This window comes from Antedon mediterranea, chromosome 4 (genome assembly GCF_964355755.1).
Source record: "Antedon mediterranea chromosome 4, ecAntMedi1.1, whole genome shotgun sequence".
NCBI lineage: Eukaryota > Metazoa > Echinodermata > Crinoidea > Comatulida > Antedonidae > Antedon > Antedon mediterranea.
Window position 1 is genome coordinate 17,690,206 of NC_092673.1, and position 22,167 is coordinate 17,712,372.

General features: G+C 31.5%; 2 protein-coding genes across 3 annotated transcripts; both read left to right on the forward strand.

Annotated features, from left to right (window-relative positions):
• The first annotated feature begins 1,901 nt into the window (after positions 1 to 1,901).
• LOC140046801 (uncharacterized) lies at positions 1,902 to 9,653 on the forward strand. Of its 2 annotated transcripts, XM_072091527.1 has the most exons (9): positions 1,902 to 2,299; positions 3,584 to 3,731; positions 4,028 to 4,113; positions 4,440 to 4,504; positions 5,717 to 5,789; positions 8,036 to 8,193; positions 8,613 to 8,702; positions 8,890 to 9,063; positions 9,298 to 9,653. In XM_072091527.1, the coding sequence occupies exons 2-9, from the start codon at positions 3,664 to 3,666 to the stop codon at positions 9,610 to 9,612; spliced, it is 1,029 nt and encodes a 342-aa protein (XP_071947628.1). In that variant the 5' UTR covers positions 1,902 to 2,299; positions 3,584 to 3,663; the 3' UTR covers positions 9,613 to 9,653. The 2 variants fall into 2 exon arrangements, with proteins under 2 accessions (XP_071947628.1, XP_071947627.1); XM_072091526.1 differs by lacking the exon at positions 1,902 to 2,299 and having other exon boundaries at positions 2,924 to 3,731.
• A 413-nt stretch (positions 9,654 to 10,066) lies between these two features.
• On the forward strand, positions 10,067 to 17,373 carry LOC140046800 (uncharacterized). Its single transcript, XM_072091525.1, has 12 exons — positions 10,067 to 10,257; positions 10,514 to 10,708; positions 10,951 to 11,253; positions 11,351 to 11,422; positions 12,054 to 12,270; positions 12,862 to 12,897; positions 13,338 to 13,379; positions 14,933 to 14,959; positions 15,219 to 15,275; positions 15,666 to 16,205; positions 16,356 to 16,413; positions 17,022 to 17,373. Exons 1-11 carry the CDS (start codon positions 10,201 to 10,203, stop codon positions 16,373 to 16,375), a joined length of 1,566 nt encoding a protein of 521 aa, XP_071947626.1. The 5' UTR covers positions 10,067 to 10,200; the 3' UTR covers positions 16,376 to 16,413; positions 17,022 to 17,373.
• Positions 17,374 to 22,167: the final 4,794 nt, after the last annotated feature.

A 22,167-nucleotide genomic window follows, 5' to 3' on the forward strand; every position in this document is an offset into this window, starting at 1 on the left:
TAGCCCAACAATGTTCATTTCTATTAGTTTTTCTTAATTGAAACATGTAACATTTAAAAGGAAATCTATTTTTATCTATTTCCATGATTTGTAACCAATAATGAATAATAGAAATAAAGCAATCAATGTTTAAGGATAGTCTGCCTAATTCTGATTTGACAGCCACGCTGGGTGCGCTGTTTCCAATGCCTAAATAAATCTTAAAAACGTGTATGTAAATGATCAATTGGTGATAAATTCGAAAAGCCCCATGTCTCACTCCTGTAAATTAAAATTGGTAAAACTTTGTCAAAAATGTGTTTCCATATATTCTCTGGTAGGTATTTTGTTTTGCTATTAATTGATTGTAAATAGTACGTACGTTATTTGCTTTTTGACAATTGTGTTCAATTGTGTTATTCCACTGACCATTTGAATTGAAAACCACTTCCAAGTAAGTATACGATTTAACAACTTCCATTTTAATGTTTATGTAATACCATTTTTCATATTTTCTTAATTTTTCACCTTTTTTAAATACCATTATGTTTTATTTGTTTACATTTACACCCATGTGTCACAAAATATTTCCAATATAATTATTAAATTTTGTAAGCCTTTACTGTGTCTACGAATAGTAATAAATCAGCAGCATATAGCAGATGGTTTATAAAGCAATCCCCGAATGGTATTTTTTCGTTATTTTGATTTAGCTAGTAATTCATAAATATATTAAAGATGATGGCAGGGGTGACCCTTGTTGTATTCCAATTGAACATTCAAATAGGAGTGTTAATGAGTTTCCTATTTTTACATGCGCTATCAATTGGAAACTAAATAATATATATGACGTCATATATATTATTATTTACACCTATTCTTCTTAATTTTAATAATAGAAAATTATGATTTGTACTGTCAAGTGCACGTTTTAGATCAACGAAGCAACAACATATTCTACCCCTATATTTTTGAATTATGCTGTTAAGAATTAAAATATTATCTAATGTGCGGAATCCCTTGCGAAAACCTGATTGTTCTTGTTAAATAATGTTATTGTTTTCAAGTATGGTTAGTTATTCTAGTGTTAAGGATGTTTAAAAATATTTTGCCAAGAATTGGAATTAGAGAAATGCCCCTATATTAAATACTAGGCTAGACTTACCAAATATTTATTTTGTTTTCAAATTTAGCGCCAGCTGAACCGCTGCTTCAATAGGCTAAAATAGTCCTTGGCTGTACTGCTAATAACTAATTGTACTGTATATTCATTACATTGGTGGTGGGCGGGGGGCGGTGTTCTTCTAAACACCAAGCCCTTCAAAGTATAACTAAGCTCGACCAAGTGTATAAAGTGTATATTTTACAAAATATTTATATTATACAAACATTTAGAGTGTTAATTGCATTTTAAGCAATAAATACATTTAGAGTAATTATGACACATTGTACATTCTAGGCTGATGTTTAAATTTTTTATTTTTTTACAATTAATATTTACAAAAGTGTAGCGTACACACATAATGGGGAACTAACGACTGGGGACAGTGGGCACGTTTTCTGAGCGTGCTTTAGTAGGACCACAAAAGCGCCCTTATTGTAAGCAAAATTGTTTGACATCAGCCTAAACCATGGTGGGGCTCGAGTTATCTTTATTGTGTTTTGACAAACAGGTATAAAAACAAAATTGGTTACTGGTCATAAAACAGAATATAAATAAAAACATTCAAAAAGTTCAAAGCATATTGAAAACTTACGATAGATGTTTTTAATCGCATTTCCTACTGCCTAATTCTGAATCACACCAGTTATTCATTTCAGGATTACTTTATTTTCACTTTACCCATTGAAACCATGCTAATCAACTGTATGTTGCTAGAATTTCAACGATTTAGATTCAGGGTCGCTGTCAAAAAATGTTGCATAACGTCTATATGTTTAAATGAGTTTGAGTTCCACAATTTTTTTTAGGACATAATTTAAATTAATAACTGTAGTTGTTAACTGTATACATTGTAGTTAAAAATATACATTATTATTTATTATAGTATATTCAGAATGAATGATTGCTTGTACACAGTCACCCACAAGTGTTTGTAAGGCTTTGTATCACACAGAGCCTTTATATATAACCTTATACCATTGAAACAAAAAAAAAGACTTTTAATATAGTGTTTTTTATGAAAATATATAATATGTAATATTTTTGTTTTGTGCATTTTTTTAGATTTACCAAGTACTACTGTTGAGCAATTTCAAACACAATTTCAGAAACAGACAAGTGACAAACAGAAAACAAAACTTCTTAAGCCAGAGAGTGGTAAGTTTAAGAATAAGACCTGCTGTATGTTTTATGATTGTATCTATATATAATTTAACAGAATTGTGATTAAAATGGGATTTCAGTAAAGAGAGAATTAGACGCTAGTGTTATTTAAAAAATCATTTCTGAGCGGTACTGTAAAAAGGCGAAAAAGTGTGCAACTGATAACAAATAACAAATGGAGAGATTTTATTTATCATAAATAAAACAAACATTTGATTGTTTCCATTTAAAATACTGTAATAATGGAATGAAGCTAGTATGTGGCATGCTTGCTTGATTTTTGCTTGATTGTTGATTTTTAGGTTATATGCATTATCATGCGATCACGCGATGTACGCGCGATTTAACGAAATCACGTTTGTAATCATATCTTCACAAGCATGAATCACTTTTAAACAAAATTTTAAAAATAATATAGATCGTCAGAATGCTCGGGAACACGTATTTTTTATTTCATTTTCTTGAAGTGTACAGTATGTATAATATGTATGATTTGTTATGAAATTAAGAGAACAAAAGTTGATAAAGTCATCATTAATTGCATTTTAAATTTAAAAAAATTTATTTCGACATTCAAAAAATTATGACATTTTCTTAGGCCGAAATAAGAAACTTTCTTCTTTCAAAATAAAAGTTCATATATTAAAGTTAAAACTATATAGTTTGACAGTGCATCGTTTTTTAACATTTTTAAAGATGTCATCATAGTAAAACATTATAATTCATTGCGGTATGTAATAATCTATCTGCGCCAAAGTGGTTACTGCATAGTAAATACATGGAGGAATCTTTCTACAACTTTTAGTCAGTTGTGTATAGCTCGGTGGTCTGTGCTCGTGTCTATGGCATTTAAGGTACCGAGATCGAGTCTCACATTGGGAAAGGAAATAAGATTTTTTTTTATTATCCATATTGTTTGTTCAATTTTATTTTTTAGTGTATAGATTATACACATAATTTATAATGAAATCTATAAAATGTAAGTAATGTCTTTATTATTATGTAACAATGTGGTTTATGACATTATACGCAGAGGGATCTTTGATCGAATTGTGATACCAGCTATTGTATTCCCGTTAGCAAGATCCTATATATAAATAATTAAAGATTCTGAGAAAATCAATCAATCAATATATCTTTAAAAATCAATTATCTTTATTTAAATCAATGCATATAACCTATAATTCGTCATAGTGACGAATTAAATTCTAGTTTTTTTTAAACTTTATTTACTCCAGATGTTGAAAAAATCTATTAAAATCTTGATTCAATTTTCAGATATTGCTGCACGTGAATTAGATTTTCAGAAAGCATACAATGAAGCCTTGAAAGATGGATCCGTCCCAGTCAATCTTGGAATGCTTAAGGTGATTGGACAAGAAGGAGTTGGTAAAACATGCCTCATAAATGCATGTCTTGGAAAGATGTAAGTAGTTGGACAGTAAAATTGACATTACAAAATACATGTAGGTACTGCCTAATTATAACAATAATAGATAATAGAATTAAATTTTAACATTGTTTTGTAATTTTAAATGAAAGATCATTTTAATTGTTGACTAAATAACTGATTTAAAATGTGTATTTTATAAATAAAGACTATTGAAATAGTAACTACTGGTATCTATAATTAAAAAGAGAAAATTGAATTTTACAGCACTAAAAATGAATGACATTCATTGTTGGTTTCAAATTATTATATTATTATTATATGTATCTCAGATTTGAGGAAGAACATAAAGTTACAGATGGCATAGCAGTGATAAGGACTGTAAGCACAACATGGAAAGAGGCTAAAGCTGATAGTGGTAAACATGAATACAAATTAGCATATTACTCTTCCCATCATCATACGTTATGTAACAATATTTATCTTTGATCTCATTATCATAGACACAAACAGGCCCACAATGAAACTGAGATGTAGAATGGAATTCAATAAATGCATACAACTGTAGTATGATGTCAACAGTCATATTTTCACATACATACAGCAATTGTTACTCTATGATCCCTTAACACACAAGCTATTGTTTGTTGATGTACTGTAATTTTAATTTTACTTTAAATAATCAATCAGTTAAAGTATTGTCACCTATTAATGTATCTGCTGAAATGTCTTTTTTCTGTACAGGTAATCCTTCAAAACAGTATACAAAAATCGTCACTGACAAACTGAGAGAAAAGAAAACCAAAGACGTATGTCAATAATAGTGTAATGAAAACATAAAATGAATAAAGTAGCACCTACAGGACTATTGCAAACCAGACACTTACGCCCGTATTCTTAAACCGGACTTTAGTCGTAGTTCGAGCTAAAACTAAAAAAATGACGTCATTTTAATTCATAAACCGAACTTCAACTAAATCACCGACTAAATCAGGCCAACCTCGACTAAATCGAGACGGATTTTGATCGATTTTTTTAGTCCTGGAGGGGGCAGGCTAAATGGTCGACTAAATGGTTTTTAAACGATGTTTATAAAAAACGTAACAGTCATTGAGTTGTTATATTGGCCAGATATTGAAGAATGAAATATCTATATTTATATTAGCTTAATTAAATATACATTGGTATAAGTTATAATAATGAAAATCATCTTTATTTACAACTGTATACAAATTACATTATTTTCTTCGCGCAAGTCCGACTTGAACTACGTCACGCCATAGCGACAATGGGAGATGCGGCAATTCACCACGCGATGGAATGTTTAGGAGGCCTTGCGCTTTCTTGTCACGCTAGGAAGTGCGTGGTTCGTCGCGATCATACTTTGTTGGAGGCCTAGAAAATATGAAAGTTACCGTACCGCCATGGTTCCTAAATATATTTTGAAGATTTTGTTTGTTGTTAATCAAAAGTACTTCACTGTTAAATTAATACTGATCTTGTTCTAATAATTAACGATTAAAATTATTTTTCATGTATAGTCCTGATGCGTAAAAAGTTTTGTAAGAAAATGGAAAGTGATATCAATGCGCAAAATTTCGTCTGCTCCTCAAATACTCTCTTGTCATTGGCCAATGTTTAGCCTTTGTTACCCAGACGTGTGCAACTCGACAAAAAGCTCGACTTCATTAAGTCGAACTGCAAACTACTTCGTTTTTGAATCAAATTTGAAGTAATAGCTCGAACTACGACTTTTTCAAGTCGAACTTCGAACTACGACTAAAGTCTGGTTTAAGAATACGGGCGTAAGGGTTTCTTTCTAAATGAATCAATGAGGCATTATGATTCTTTTTCAATCATTTTATAATCCAATTTACTTAAAAAATTAAAGTTGATTTTGCTTTTGAGAGTAAATAATATTAGTTTTCTCTTATATTAAATTGTAAACAATACTGTATTTAACTTTGAATAAACATTTGTTTCTTTTTTATATCCATTTATTTATTTTTTTTATGTGTCAGATTGAGATTAAACCACTTACAGATGATGATGATGGTATTGTTGTTGACTACAATAACGATGGCAACAATGATGGTATGTAACTTTCCATTAAATTCTAATTATTATTATTATATATTACATAGCCTATGTAAATACGCGAACGTGATTGGTTGAAACTGCATCACATGACTACCGCTGCGAGGATAGTAAATCGTATATCGAGAACGATGATATTGACTGAGTAATTTTCCCGTAATTATCGTGTCCCCTGTCATTAATCATATAAATTATCGAGTACGATGATATTGACTGTGTAATTTTTGTGTGCAACATTCGCGTTTGCCGATAAATAAACAAAAGTCATCTACTGGGTCTTGAACTCGCGATGAAATTGTCACTCCATCACAAGACAACGTTTCATGCTCTGCGCCACACGGAACTTGCTTGAAGAAATTACTCAACTAAACTATTTAAACTATGCATACATAGCGCCCTCATTTATTTTTAGTCCTCTCTAGAGGTGATGAAACACCGTTTGTGATTGGTTAATACTCACAGTAGTATCGGGTACGCGCACGACGCACTGAACATCTGGTGATGATTCGACTCGAAAGAAGACGAATTATTATTTATTCGGCCCACCTGATAATATTATTATTATTAATGTAGACTTATTGATGGAAATTCTTCTGTTATTATTTAAACGACCTAGGCTAGTGAATATGTTATTGTCAAGGAATCATTAATTAGTAATTATCTGTATATTATTCTTCGAAAGGTAAGGTGTCTGGGCAGCTTGTTTACATACAATACAAAAAGGAGGCCTAGCCTAGCTACCCGACCCAGCAGATATTCTACTTAAGCCCCTTTCTCACAGATGTGCCTGCAATATACCGGTACAGTGCTGGCGTCGTGCCGGTATCGTTACCGGCATATACCCATTCTCATCGGACTATCGTGCCGGAAATATAACCGGTATATACCGGCTTTCTGTGAGAAAGGAGTCGGGCATATTCGGCCAATAAAAAGTCTCTGATAAAATAATTATTGAGGGCGTCCTTTATTGTTATTATTTTTGTCTAGCGATGATATGGCGGCGAATGTTAAGTTACAGATTATTATCTTCCTTTATAGCATATTTATGCAATACATGCTATGTACAGTATATTGTGCATATATTATACAGGTATAGCAATTAATTTGCCGTCATCGGCAATCTGTAAAACACCTTAGAAGGCTGTAGTAGGCCTACAATCCTACAAGGCGACGAAAGGTCAGGCACCAACAAACAAAGAGTGCCAATATTGAATGGCCTAGCCTAGCGGCCTATAGATTATGCTACAAATTTCTTCTTGTCCCCTTATTTTAAGCAGCTCTCTTATCTCATTATCCCTCCAGTTCGACATTATTATTGTTAATTGAATTGAATAGGCGCCAAAGTGATACACTTGACCGCACAAGGTGTCAAAGTCTCGACGGGGAACCCCGGAATATAACGGCGATACGTTCTCACAGAATGCCCGTCTGGCATTGCGGGGAATATCCCTAGAATATTACTAGGTCTAAAGCAGGTCATGTCGATGCCGGCATGGTGCCGGCATGATGCCAAGACGACCCGTTCTCACAGAAAACCATACCGGCATGGTAATGGTATATTCCCGCAATATTCCTGGCACACAACTCTGTGAGAAAGGGGCTTTATTGTAATATAACAGATATCGCCTTTTATATCGGTAAAATATAAGATTAGACATCCCCTCGGGAATGATATTAAGTTCTTGGGAATTATATATTCCCTCGAACATAATATCATTCCCTCAGGGATGTCTAATCTTATATTTAACCTCTAAGCAGTCAATATCTGTATAATATTACATTTTTTGTAGTCAAAACACTAATTTGCAATTATCTGTTTGCAATTTCTGTCATATTAAGTTTGTGCTGTAGTTATTTGAAACAGATTATTAATTAGATTTTCCAATTTAAAGTAACTTTTAATTTTTCTATAAAATTATTAAATTTATGTGATCAGAGTTGGAGGTAAAGCAACCTATCAAGTGTAACAATTATGGTGACATACTTTTCTACCTCTACTCTGACTATAATGATGACAACAATGATGACGACTCGGTGTAACAATGATTATGAAGACTGCAATGATGATAATGACTAGGTGTAACAATGATAATGATAATGAAGACTGCAATGATGATAATGACAATTAAAACAATGATGATAATCAGAACAACTATAACAATATGTTAATGACTTTTACAATGATTTAGAAGTGATGCTTGTTTACATGTGTTGAGAGTGACCAAATTGTGTTTCCACTACAGATACTGATAGAGCTACTGAAGCTATTCCATTTGATACAGATCAGCAGTTAGATAAAGATGTAATCAAGAAACTTGAGGAAAAAAAGGAGGACCCCTTGGAAGAAACATTTAACATCTGGGATCATGGAGGTCAATTAATATACCATGGTATACATCGCGTAAGTTATAATATATGTATTTGCCTTGAAGTTAATATTATATTGAAATTGTTTAAATACTTTGTACACAGCCAGTTAAAAGAAAATGTCTCTGTATATACTAACATAATGGTATGACCAAGGTTTAATTTGTTCATTCAGTAATCGCAAAATTCTTTCCATGGTACTGCTTTATATAAATTGTTATTACAAATTTTGCCTACGTCAACAAAAAAAGGATTTTCAGTAACTGTTTTCAATCATAACTTATTTTAATAGTGTTATATGAATTTGTACTAGAAAAATGCTTTAATATAAAGATTATCAATAGTAAATGTATAAACACAGTTTATAAAAAGACAATTAAAATGATACTTATTTATTAAGCTTTAAAGCATATTAATCAAATATTTGAATAAAAACAAATTGTGTTTTTGCAGATGTTCATGACATTACAAGCACTTTATATTGTAGTGTTCGACCTAAGTGTAGACCTCAATGATCCTGCTGTTTATATTGATTCCAATGGAGTAAGTATTTTGCTATATATTTTATGCATTACAAAGAGTTTTATTTCATACCTTCCAAATGAGCTGCATAAATTTACATAATTGAAACCTAACCATTTTAATTGTGGTTAGAAATCATTTACTTCTTCATTTCATTTTACTAGAACAAAGATAAAATGTTTTTTAAACTAGTCTTTCTTTTTTATAGCAAAAGTGTAAACATCATTGGACCAATCTCCAGTTCATATTATCTTACATCCTGTCAGTTTATTCTCATAGTCGTATTGTGGAAGAAGACGAGGAGGTTCACAAACCAACTATCCTTATTGTGGGTACACATAAGGGTAAGCTTGGTGAGACTGAAACAGAACAAAATGATGAGGTTTATAATTACATTATTAAAATTAGCAATCAATCAAGTATACAATTCTGTTCTAAAAGCTAATGTAAAGAAACTAGCTACTAGAATACTGTATCGAATACATTCATATCAAAAGTTCTTATATGAATGTATTCTATACAGTACTCTAATAGGACTTGAAGTATTTAGATATTATTTAAAAGAAATGACAGTTTTTACCTCATGTTTTCATTTATTTAAATTGTTTACAACCAGACAAAGAAGGCCTTTAAAAAGATTCGAGATGCACTTAAACAGAAAGAGTTTATAAAACATGTGTACAACGTATATTTTGCCGTTGAAAACAGCCAAGAAACTACAGATAAGAGCTTTAGTAATCTCAAACAAGTTATTGATGACCTTATGACTGCTTTAGAGAAAGAAGTTCCTTTAAAGTGGATGCGTTTTCGATGTGATCTACATGATCTAAGGAGAAAAAAACATTTTTCTTTGTGTCCAGTTGAAGAGGTAAATTCAATTGGCATCATTCCTCAGTGTTTTGTTTTCAGAATAGAAATATGTTGGAAATAGTAGTATTTAAAAAGGTATAAACAAAAGACTCTACCCACTATTATAACTACAGTACTATATAATAATATTGATAATATTTTTGTCATATTTTCATCTTCACTGCTCTAAATCTGAATGGTAAAATAATGTTAATGTAATATAATATAAATAATCCTATCCATGCTGTTATGGTTTCCTATCTGAAAAAAATCATGAGAGCAATTACATCGGCCTAGTATTTTTTATGGAATATTTGCATTGCAACACTGACAATTACATTCTGTGAGAAAAATTGCAGTTACGTTTCCCCCATCCTTCAGATCCAAAGTTATGCAGTACATGTTATCAAGTAAATTTCAAAACATTTCGGGCTGTAAAGGACAAAACTAATGTTGTAAATGTATACCTACCTTTGGTTTCATATTTTTGATATTTTAGTTGTATCTGAATAGTAAACAATTTTTTCTTTAGCTCAAAATTCTGGCAAGTAAGAATGGTATTACAGATGAAAAAAAACAATCCTTTCTTCTAAACTTTTTGTACGATCTTGGTGAAATTGTTTACAGGCCTGACAACAAATTATTGAAAGATAAAGCGGTGTTAGATCCGATGCAGCTGGTTGAAATTGTTACTGCTTTTGTAACGGTCATTCCACCAGAATTTCCAGTAAGTAGTCTCATGAAAATGTTAATGCAGTGTTTTTTTAGGAAATAATTGAGGTACATTTGAATTCCTATAGGTGCTGTAGTATCAAAAGCAATGTCTGACAGTTTCCTTAATTTAACATTGAGGGGTATATTGTATATTAGATGTAATTGCATCTACAAGTCTTTATACATGTGCATCCCTTTAGACTCTAATTGTTTGATAACTTTAAATAAACACAAAATACTAATTATGGCTAATTGGTGGTGTTTTTTAGCCGGCCACGTATATCGATGCGTTTGATAAGCTTGACAAGGGCATACTGGAAGAAAAGTTGTTGCAAAAATTATGGAAAGAGCGTAAAGTTGACGACGGAAAGAATTTTGAGTTCCTTGTAGCACTGATGATTCAATTAGGTTTCATTTGTGAGAGGAAGACAACCAGCAGCCAAGATGTGGCAAGTACATCTACAGTAGGTTTTATTCAGTTATCTTTTCTAACATGTTTTTTATGCAAGATTATGAAAAAGAAAAAAAAAATTGTTATGATACATACATAATTGGTGAAATTTTACATAAAATTTCAAAATAATTGTAGGGTTATGACATATCTTGTTTGATCTATCTACTGAAAGATGTTTCCAACATGTACAGGATATGATATTTAATTTTCTAAAAGAAATCTGAATGCCATTTTACAAATCAACCATTTCAGGAATTTGTTGGAAAGCGATCATTCTTTGTGCCACTACGTCTTGCTTTCAAGACATCAAGTGAAGTAAAACCAGTGCCTGATGATTCACAATCTATCAGTATCTATTATGACTTTAAGGGATATCTGCCAGATGTATTGTTTCCATATATGATTATTGATTTCCTCAACAAATTTCAAAAGAAAGGAGTTGACCCAATACTGTCATATAATCATGCTGAACTTGACTTCGACCAAGATCATGATGTGACTTTATCTCTTGTCAAATTCATAACTAAGGAAGATGAAAGAAAGTTCTTGTTAAAGGTACTGTATCATAAAATTTGAATTTGAATAAGTCATAATTTATTCTAAGCATAAACTCAATTAAAATATCAAAACATCATGTTTCTTCTTTTTTTAGGTGACTATTAAAAGAACTCCTGCTTGTAATGAAACAAGTAATGATGAACCCTCTTCTGAAGCATGCAAAGAGGTTTGTTCATTTCAGTTTGGAGAACTATATATTTTTTTTATAGATGTTTTGGTTGATATTGAGGTTGTTATAATATTACATATAGTTTAAAATAATTTAAACATTTAAAATAGGGTGTCATCTTAATTTGTATTTTACTTTGTAATTCTTTAGATTGGTTTAGTTTTCAATAATAAATAACACCTAAGCCCACTATTGCTAAGATCTATCATTTATAAAGTTAAAACTTTATTGATTTCATTATATATATATATAATATAACATTGATTAGTAACAATTGATATAAAAACATCTTTAAAATTAAATTATAAAATGATTTTAATATAATATCAATTTAAAGTACAAGAAACTTAAAGTACAGTTGTCAAAAACTAGTTGTGATTGACTTTTTTAATATATAACATTAATTAATAACAAATGATTTATAAAAACGTCTTCAAAAATTCACTAGATTTGTATTTTAGATATTTATTTTATTTGTTGTTGTTTTAGTTTTCCCTTTTATTGTATTGTAAATTTTTAGTGAACACAACATTTTAAGAATTTGTGCTACTGATTCAAAGTTGCTACATTAAGTATGTGTTTAATTGTCATATAGTGTTAATTGCAGTTTGCCAATTTATATTTCTAGGTTTTGTTAACGATCCAGAAGTCATTTGCACCTTCTAAAGATGGTGGTAGAAGAGGGATTCAATTTGAGAGATGCATACTTTGTGATGTATGTAGTGATGCATCAGAAAAGAAGCACATTCTAAATCTTGAAGATTTCCAGTATAGAAAGTTAAAATGCACCAAAACTGGCAAGTCTGTTACGATGGATGTTACACGTTACAAGCGGCTATTTGTAGGTAAGAGTAATATATATACAAGTTTATTTTCATTTATTTATTTGACCAATAACAATAAACTGAATGAACAAAATGATTATTATGTAATTTAATTAAACAAACACATACAAATTATTAAATATCTTCATTCCTCTAATACCAGTAGTAGTACTATCATAATCATTATTGATAATCTATACATTGTTACAACATGCTGCTATTAGCTTTGATATCTTCAATCCTCTTACCAGTAGTAGTACTAGTAGAATCATTATTGATAATCTCTACTTAGTTAAAATATTAAAATATTAACAATCTATTTGTTGATGTCAAGATAGTTAAAATTTAAAAATGTGAATGTTGGAGGTTCAATATTATAAAACTATTTATTTTTTTTATTTGACAAGAGTTTAATATGTTGGCTGTTAAGTTTGAACCTCATTAGGATGCAACACAAGAATGTAGGCACAACAAGTAATTTGACCAATGACAAGTGAATAAGCTCAGATGAGCTGTGCATTGCATCTGGGTGTGCATCCATGAGATACTTTGCTGGACCCAATGGTGTCCACTTACAGGAGATTCAACTAATATTTTTTATTTTATTTGCAGATGAAACAGAAAAAAAGAGAAGAAATTCAGATCAAGGTAATTGATTGAAATAAGTAGATAAGTTTTGCAAAATGTTGTACTTTTATGGACTCAATGATATTTAATTATAATAAAGTATTTGCCTTTGTTAATGCTGTGCTGCCCTCAATGTCGATTATTTGGATCTCTAGGATGCAACACAAGAACGTAGGCACAACAATAGTAATTTGACCAATGACAAGTGAAGGATTGGATAAGCTCAGATGAGCTGTCGCTTGTTGTAGATTACTCGCATGGCAATTTCATCTTTGTGTCTCAAGTGATTATAGTTAAACATGGTATGCAGTGCTCCTCCTCTCCCTTAACAAACACTTAATTGATACTATCAGCTGAATCTGTCATAAGTAGACACTTTTATAAGCAGATACTTTTCTGGACCCAATGGTGTCCACTTACAGAAGGTTCAACTAGTGTAATATTTTTCATTTTATTTGCAGATGAAATTGGAAAGGGAAGAAAAAGAAGAAAAACAGACCAAGGTGATTGAAATATTATATATCAGATAAATAGATTATTTAAAAAAAAATTTAAATTGTACCTATGTTTTACTTTTATGGATGATAATTATAACATGGGTTCAAGGATGTACAGTAGCCAATCAGATGCGCTGAAATGAATCCCATGGCGCTCTTTATTTTTTCACTATCATGCACTGAAGTGGAAAAAGTTCCCAGCTAAAAAGCATAACACCACTGCGTGTAAATCATATGGCAGAGTATTACCGATCGTGCTAGGCATTGTACCATTTTCTAGGCTAGGCGGTAATTTGGTCGGCAAGCAAAGTGGTGATTGCTGCTCCCTAGGCCTTGTCGGTGATTTGGTTGCCGAGCAGAGTGGTGATAATAATTCACAGACCCATGTTGTAAAACAAATAACGCACAATTCTAAGTTTGTGCGTTACTGGAGATGCAACGCACTCTCTGGTATTAAAAATGTTGTGCAACATACACCATTGTAAATACCCTCAAGTTTGCCGCATCTCCTCTAACGCACAAATTTAGACTTGTGCGTTTATTTGTATAATAAATTATTTGTCTTTGTTAATATCAATGAATGTTATTTTAGCATAAGATGGGTACTATGATTTATTCAGTGCATACATGTTCTAGAAATGGATATGTGTATATGGCACGTCATTGTGAGAGTCTAACAAATACGCAGAGTATTTATATTATAATATCATGGACTTATAAAGCTCTGTATGTTGTGAAACCTCTCAAAGCGCTGATCATACAGTAGAAACTGAGGGAAAAAATTAAACCCAAACCTAAGTATGTGATATGCCCTTGCAATGTGTGACTTGGCCCGTCATCCCCGACTCAAGTGCTTCCTACTCTAGTAAAGACAATATAACTATAACAAGATATCAAATTTATATTCATGAAAGTGTTTTGGTATTGCGACTCGTAAACAAGCTTAAATTTGGTAAATCACCAGGTGAAGATGGTATAACTTCTACTATGCTCAAGATAACTGCTACATTTATTGCTGAGCCGCTTTCAAAATTGTTTAATTTATCCCTCTCAACCGGTACCATTCCCAATGACTGGATGAAGGTCAACGTAATTTCTTTCCATAAATGAATTGGTATAGAAAATTTTAAGTAGCAAATTTATATTAATGGTGGTTTTCATCGCTGTTGGTTTTGATCGAATAATAAAAATTAAAATGATGAAGGAAATAACAGAATGTGATGATGATCTAAAACACTTCAATAGTTTATAAAATACATTGCTGCTTTTATTATAACATTTGAACATGTGATAATGTGCTGTTGTGTTGGCAATATAGAATTTGTATAGCATCCATTGAATTCATTTCATTTCATTCATATTTTTCATCAAAAAAAAAAATTATAAAACATGTAAAGATATAATGCATAAAAGATGAAAAGGATCAACAACAAAAAGCTAAAAGCTTGTACAGGGTTGAAGACCTAAAACAGCTAATAATATAATAGGAAATATACAATATATTAAAATATATATATAAAGTAACATTATTTCATTATTGTGTATTTTATTTGTTACAGATGATGTGGGGACAAGTTCAAATCAAGGTATGTTATATTAGGCCTATGTGTCGCTAATGTGATGTGCCCACATATGGACATGATGATGTCATATCACTACCATATTTGGGTATATCACTCATATTTGGGCACATCACACTTTTTATGTCAAACAAGTTTGATAGTGTATTAGTAATGCACTACTTTCTTAATGATCAAATCTCAATCATCCAGTGTAAAAGTGCCATGTATATAAACAAATACTAACATACTTTAAACATATACTTCTCATTTTTATCATTTTTAGGCAGTAGTGATGAGGATGAAAGAGAAGGAACATCACGGAGTCACCAACAAAGTGAAGGTAAGATACTAGTAGATAGAGATAGTGATATTGTGATGATAAGTCCTTAATTTTAATTGTTTAATAAACCAAAACTTTCCACATATAGCCAAGTCTAGAATGACACACATGTGACTGTCTAATTTTCCAGAATTTACAATATTAAGTATTCCAACGTTGACAGTAGCTTCATATTTGTTTTGAACTTGACCCGAACCTGACATTATTCCACAAATATTTTTATTTTGAAATAGTAGAGTGGAGAGAGAAAATAAAACAAATTTAATACTGTTTACTGTTTTACATTTTGTTGATATTCTATACTGATGATTAAGTAAAAATTTATTTTGATTTTTGAGTGGGTACAATAATGATCACTGTCAAATGAATGTCCTGTCATTTTATTTGCAGACAACAAGACAATTGCAGGATCGAAAACTTGCGACAATTTCCAAGACCTAAAAGCTGGCCTCAGTGGTTGCTTTGATGGCGAAAGATATCGTTGGCTAAGGTTCCTACTATTTGATAAGTTGGATGTCGGTGAAATTACAAATCAAGATTTCAATGGACATGACTTACTTAATGTACTTGAAGCTAAAGGTTTAATCTTATCAACCAATGTTAATTTGCTGTTGGAGATTACAAAGTTATCAGATATCAAATATGCCAAAGATCTTGTATCAAAGTATATGAGAGACAACGATCAGTTTAGAAATACTGATAAAACCAAGTTGTCGTCTTACAGAAAGCGGCTGTTTAAAGCCCTGAAACAAGTTGACCCACGTGCATTACGTAATGTTATATCTTTCTACAAGTTAAGAAGATATAGCTTCTCCAATGTTTGGGATGCAGTTCTCTATCTGGAGATTCAGCAATTATTAGCAGATGATCCAGACAAAATAAATCGGTTTGCAGATCGTCTCGGCACAATAGCAAGTAACACACTACTTGGTATGCATTTCTACTTTATATTATATTAAGTTTTTTGTATTGTTATTGAATCATTCATTTTTTTTAACAGTTTACGTAATTGTAATTTGATTAAAAAATATTTGGTTTCATTTTATTCATTAAAATTTTACATTAACTGATTATTTATAGGCAATAGTGAGAAGAAATGAGACAGCATCATCAAGTCACCAATGTGAACAAAGTGAAGGTAAATTATTCAGTAAAGTTGGGAGATAAACATAAAAAATGAAGATCATATATGATTATAATATGATTAAGATAATATTGACATAGAAGTTGGTGATATTGAGGATGATATTACTCTAAAATTTAGGATTTATAATACACAGAATATAATAATGTAGATTATTATTATAGCAATAAAATAATAAGAGTGAGTAGTGTTTTTGTAGTTGTTTCTAAAGCTCAAATAATGATGATTATTAAACAATACTTATAACAATGCTGAATTTATTACTTGAAATTTGAAAATGATTTTGTGGTTTTTCATGAATTTTTATTCATAAATCTTAAAACAGTAATTATGATAAGAATGCTATCTACTGAATTTATTACAAGAAATTGGAAATGATTTTGTGGCGTTCCAGGAATTATACTGCAAACTTATTCAAATAATGATTATGATTTCAACAATATTTATGATGCTATCTACTGAATTTATTACATTGGAAAATATTGTGGTGTTTTATGAATTTATATTCATTATTCATAATCTTAAAAAAACAATTACAATTTCCACAATAATCATGATAACTGTTATACTAAATTGATTGATACTGTTTTTCATCCGTATAGATCTCTCAGAGGATGATGAAGACTTAAGTCACAGACTTAGTCCAACGATGCAATAAACATGGACATTCTATTCATACAAGAATTAGACAAAGTGTTAAAGTGTTGAAAACTGGTACCAGTACAATCTACCTGTTAACTCTTTTATCTGTGAATTGAGTAGCGATTTGGTTGCGATGTAATGTTAGCGTGTCATACTAAATTTCCCCTTGTTTTATGAGAAAGTATCCCCTGAATAGGGGTGTCCTAAAGAAGGGATTTACTCCAGTAGTAAAGAGGAGGGGTGTGTCCCCTGAATAGGGATGTGTCCCCTGAATAGGGTTGTCTTAAAGAAGGGGTTTGCTCCAGTAGTAAAGAGGAGGGGTGTGTCCCCTGAATAAGGGTGTCTTAAAAAAGGGATTTACTCCAGTAGTAAAGAGGAGGGGTGTGTCCCCTGAATCTGGATGTGTCCCCTGAATAGGGGTGTCCTAAAGAAGGGGTTTACTCCAGTAGTAAAGAGGAGGGGTGTGTCCCTTGAATAGGGATGTGTCCCCTGAATAGGGGTGTCCTAAAGAAGGGGTTTACTCCAGTAGTACAGAGGAGGGGTGTGTTCCCTGAACAGGGGTATGTCCCCTGAATAGGATTTCAGTGTACTAAACAGTACATGAATGTTGGTAACAAAGAAAAGACGACAAAACAAATACTGGAACATTTACAAAAAATAACAGTAGGTCTACAAGCATGTGGGTATAAAACATTGCTACTGTTCCTGTTGCAGACATTACATATTGCTATATTTAGAGATAAGACCATTTTAACTGTTTTTATATTTTGTTGTGCATTTATATTAGAGTCTCTATGTTGAGATTACAGCCAAAAATCAAATGACAAACATACATTTTTTGAATAAGAATTGATTTAAGTAAGAAGAATATGTGCTACCTCAGACCTCAATGCCATAAACGAATAATATATTAATAAATTAATTTTAGATTATAATTAGAATGTCTTGAGGAACAGAATATCTCAACTTAAATAATATGCCTATTTTCTTACATTTTGAAATAAACTATGAATATTATTTTTCCATGAAAGAAATTTATCAAACAAGACTTTCTCTACTTCATTTATTACATTCTATCCAATTAAGAGATCCAATTTTGTTTAAAATGTTCCTTCTGTTTTGAAAAATAATTAAAAAAAAAAAAAATAATCCACTCTTGATTCCCCTTTTTATAAAAAAAATATTTTCCCCTGAAGGAATTCAACCTTGCTTGTCAAATGAAACGACAACATTATAGTACAGTACAGTAAATGAACTGAGATTAAATATTAATTAATTATCCAATTTTTTTTTTAACTTGAGAGAATATCCAGTTAATCATATAGTTTTATATGCAGAATTACAAAACCAAAAATATATGCAAATGAGACCAGGTAAACGGAAGAACAGAATCAGAGCCATATATATAAAGTCGTAACTATATATATATGGCTCTGAACAGAATTAAATCCTTGCACCCTCTAATCCTTCCCCTTACCACACTAGACATAGACACAACTGTTCAATCTCAATGTGTTACTAAACGCCACTTCTCTAGCCCGTTTCCATATTTGATCCGATTATTAAACAAACAATGCTTAAATCTAAATTAATGTTTGATGAATTGTTTATACAGTAGTGTTCAATTTTTTTGTACAGTACTCAATTATATATTTGTTATGAATGAATTTTATAATGTCTATTTGTTGAATGAATATATTTTGATGTTTTTTCACTTTTAATTCAATTTTAATTAAACTCAATTCAGTATGCTGCTATGTTTTAATGTTATTCATATTTTGTAATAAATACTAAATTATGAATGAAAAACTTATTTGTTTATTTGTAAGGATAGTGTTTTTTGAAGGGGGAGATTTTAACATCGAGGATATAAAATTATACGTTCTAGCTATTGTTAAAAATGTATTGTATATTATAGGAATATAATATCCATTTCAACAACCCGCTGGAGGTCGAGTAATAAAGTTCTTCGATAATATTGCAGCGATAAAAATATGTAGACAAATTGTGATTGCGCCCTCTATAAAAAATAAAGTTTTATAACCATCACACGCATTTTATACAGAAAGAATGTCCGAAACAAGAAGTAAGTTTTGTTTCATTATCATACCATATCATATACGGAATTCTTTATACTGTGTTGTTTTAATAGCAGGTCTTTTTTTGGATCTTATATTCGTATCCTAGGGCTAGGCTATAGGCCCTACCTAGCTAGCTAACAAACTAGGCGAGGTCAGGTCTAGGCCCTAGAATAGTAGGCTAGGTAGCCTACTAGTAGGGCCTAGGCCTCTACTACTACTACTACTAGCTCTAGGCCGAACCATCTACGTACTACACTACTAGGCCTAGGGGCGCTAGTTCCGTTTCGCACCTGTCTTTTATTTCGACTCCAAATGTGTTAAGGAACTTTATCCTGAATACCACACTTTAGAATTAGACCTCATAAGTACTTTTACGATGGAGAATCACAGAAAAAGTAACAAATATATCCTTTAAATCGATGAAACACTCCATGTTCAATATTGACATTTCTATGGAGCGCCAAAAGAGCAACTATAATAGAGGGCTAAAAAGGCAGTGGAATGCGCATATTTAATGCATCTATTGGTGAAAATTACGTTCAATTTAAATATATTTTATCAATGTTAATACTAACTAAACTGTTGATACTGTACATGGTTTTCGACAAATCGACAAATTCATCATCATAAGATGTACTGTAGGTTATATACCTCAATGATCTAAATAATATCCGTTTTAGTCCTGGACATAGACCAATTAGATGCTGATTTAGGGTCGTTTAATAATGTTCTTTGAAAACAGCACATTATCGCCAGTAACATGTAACAATTGACAAAAAATTGTGAATTAAAACGTGTATTTCATAAATAGATGCATTAAAAGTAGACGCATTCCATTGAATTTTTAACCCTCTATTATAGTTGCTCTTTTGGCGCTCCATAGAGACGAAAAAAATGAACTTTGTGTATGCGAAATTTGCGAACGGTGTGCAAGAAACACGTCTGTAAAATCATCAATTTAAAGGATTTACTTGTTACTTTTTATGTGATTCTTCTTCATACAAGTACTTATGAGGCTCCAATACTAAGGTGTGGTATTCAAAATAAGTTTGGAGTCGAAATAAAACAGCTAGGGCCAGGCATGGCCCAGGCGATCGGGGAGCCCAATAATGTTGTAAGACGATCGGGCACAAAATAAAAATGTAGGGTCTCACAACTAAATGACAACTCAAGTCAAACAAATGTTTGTGCTCCCGAAGCCATCTTGCAGAGATGACCAGCTGAGAGTAAAAACGGAGAATATATTACAAGAATGAGTAATCTGCAATTTTTGCATTAGAAATTTGTAACAGAGCGTGGATGCCCGCCCTCATGAGAGCGGATGTATACAGACTAAAGAAGACTTGATTTGACAGATATTATGTCATATTAAATAGAATTATGATAATACAGTAGTAGAACCTTCATTTTACGTACGGTACGCGTGAGACCAAAAGACATACGTAAAACATGGGATTCGTAAAATCCAGGTTGACCTTAAATTGACCCCAAATACGTAGATTATAGCTAAAAAGGCTGCCATGTTTGCCTACAGTACTTTACTGCACAGCATGCAGGTGGTCACTAGCTAGGCCTTGCCTAGACTAATCTAGGCCAGGCTAGGAGGCCTAGCAAGATGTGAGGCCTAACTATGATATCTTCCTAACACTATCTTGTTTATATGAAGTTTGCAAACGATAGATAGGTAAACACGATTTATATTTTCTATTTAATAGGCTAGCATGCAAGACTGATTGGGAAGTCATGTGACTCACAGAAGCAGTGACAATTATAACACCTTTTAGTCAAGTAGCGTCTGTTGATGTAGAGCTGTTCAGTTGGACTGCTTTACCAGTGGATGGAGGATTGTTTCCAGAGTAGGATACCAACAATTCTGTTGTTCAGATTTGTTGTAGTGTGAGTTTTTATATTATTTTAAAAGAATATTTAATTTGACTTACAGACTAATTAGATGATATTAAATATCAATAATCAATAATATTAAATTAATGATATGCATATAACCTCTTGATTCTGTCAGGATCTTTATTTATTTATTTATTTATTCTTTCCTTAGCACTATTTTGTCCGTGAATTATCTTGATATCAGTTTCATCTAGCTAAGTCAATTTTTCAGAGTATATTCCTTATGGCCAGGAATCGATGTGGTTACGTTTTCACGGTGCGCAATCAAACATTACGCGGTCTACGCGCGATTTAATGAAATCACGTTTGTAATCATATCTTCACAAGCATGAATCATTTTTAAACAAAATTTGGTACTCATAAATTTCAGGTCATATTTTATCATATGGCAATACAATTACGTGCGTAGAGCAAATAACGCATGCGTTTTGCACGCGCAAAACCGCGTGCGCAAAAACGCGTGCAAAAATTACTGTTGTATAACCTTTCTTTAATAATATCATCATATTTTATTCACTTTTCAACGCGAAACAGCGTTATACGAGCACGTCAAAAGTGACAGGCTACGCACGTGTAAGTTAACAAAATGGTGAAAATATGCTAAATTTTAAAATTAATATATATCGTTAGAATGCTCGGGAACACCTATTTTTTATTTCATTTTCTTGAAGTGTATGTATCATATGTATGATTTATTATGAAATTAGGAGAAAAAAAGTTGATTAAGTCATCATTAATGGCATATTAAATTTAAAAAATTAATTTTGACAATCAAACAAATTATAACATTTTCTTAGGCCGAAATAACAAACTTAACATTAACTTTCTTCTTTAAGAAGTTCATATATTAAAGTTAAAAGTATACAGTTTGACAGTGCATCATTTTTTTTAATTTTTAAAGATGTCATCATAGTAAAACATTATAATTCATTGCGGTATGTTATAATCTATCTGCACCAAAGTGGTTACTGCATAGTAAATACACGGAGGAATCTTTCCATAACTTTAGTCAGTTGTGTATGGCTCGGTGGTCTTTGCTCGTGTCTATAGCATTCAAGGTACCGCGTTCGAGTCTTACCTTGGGAAACGAAACAAAATAAGATTTTTTTTTATTATCCGT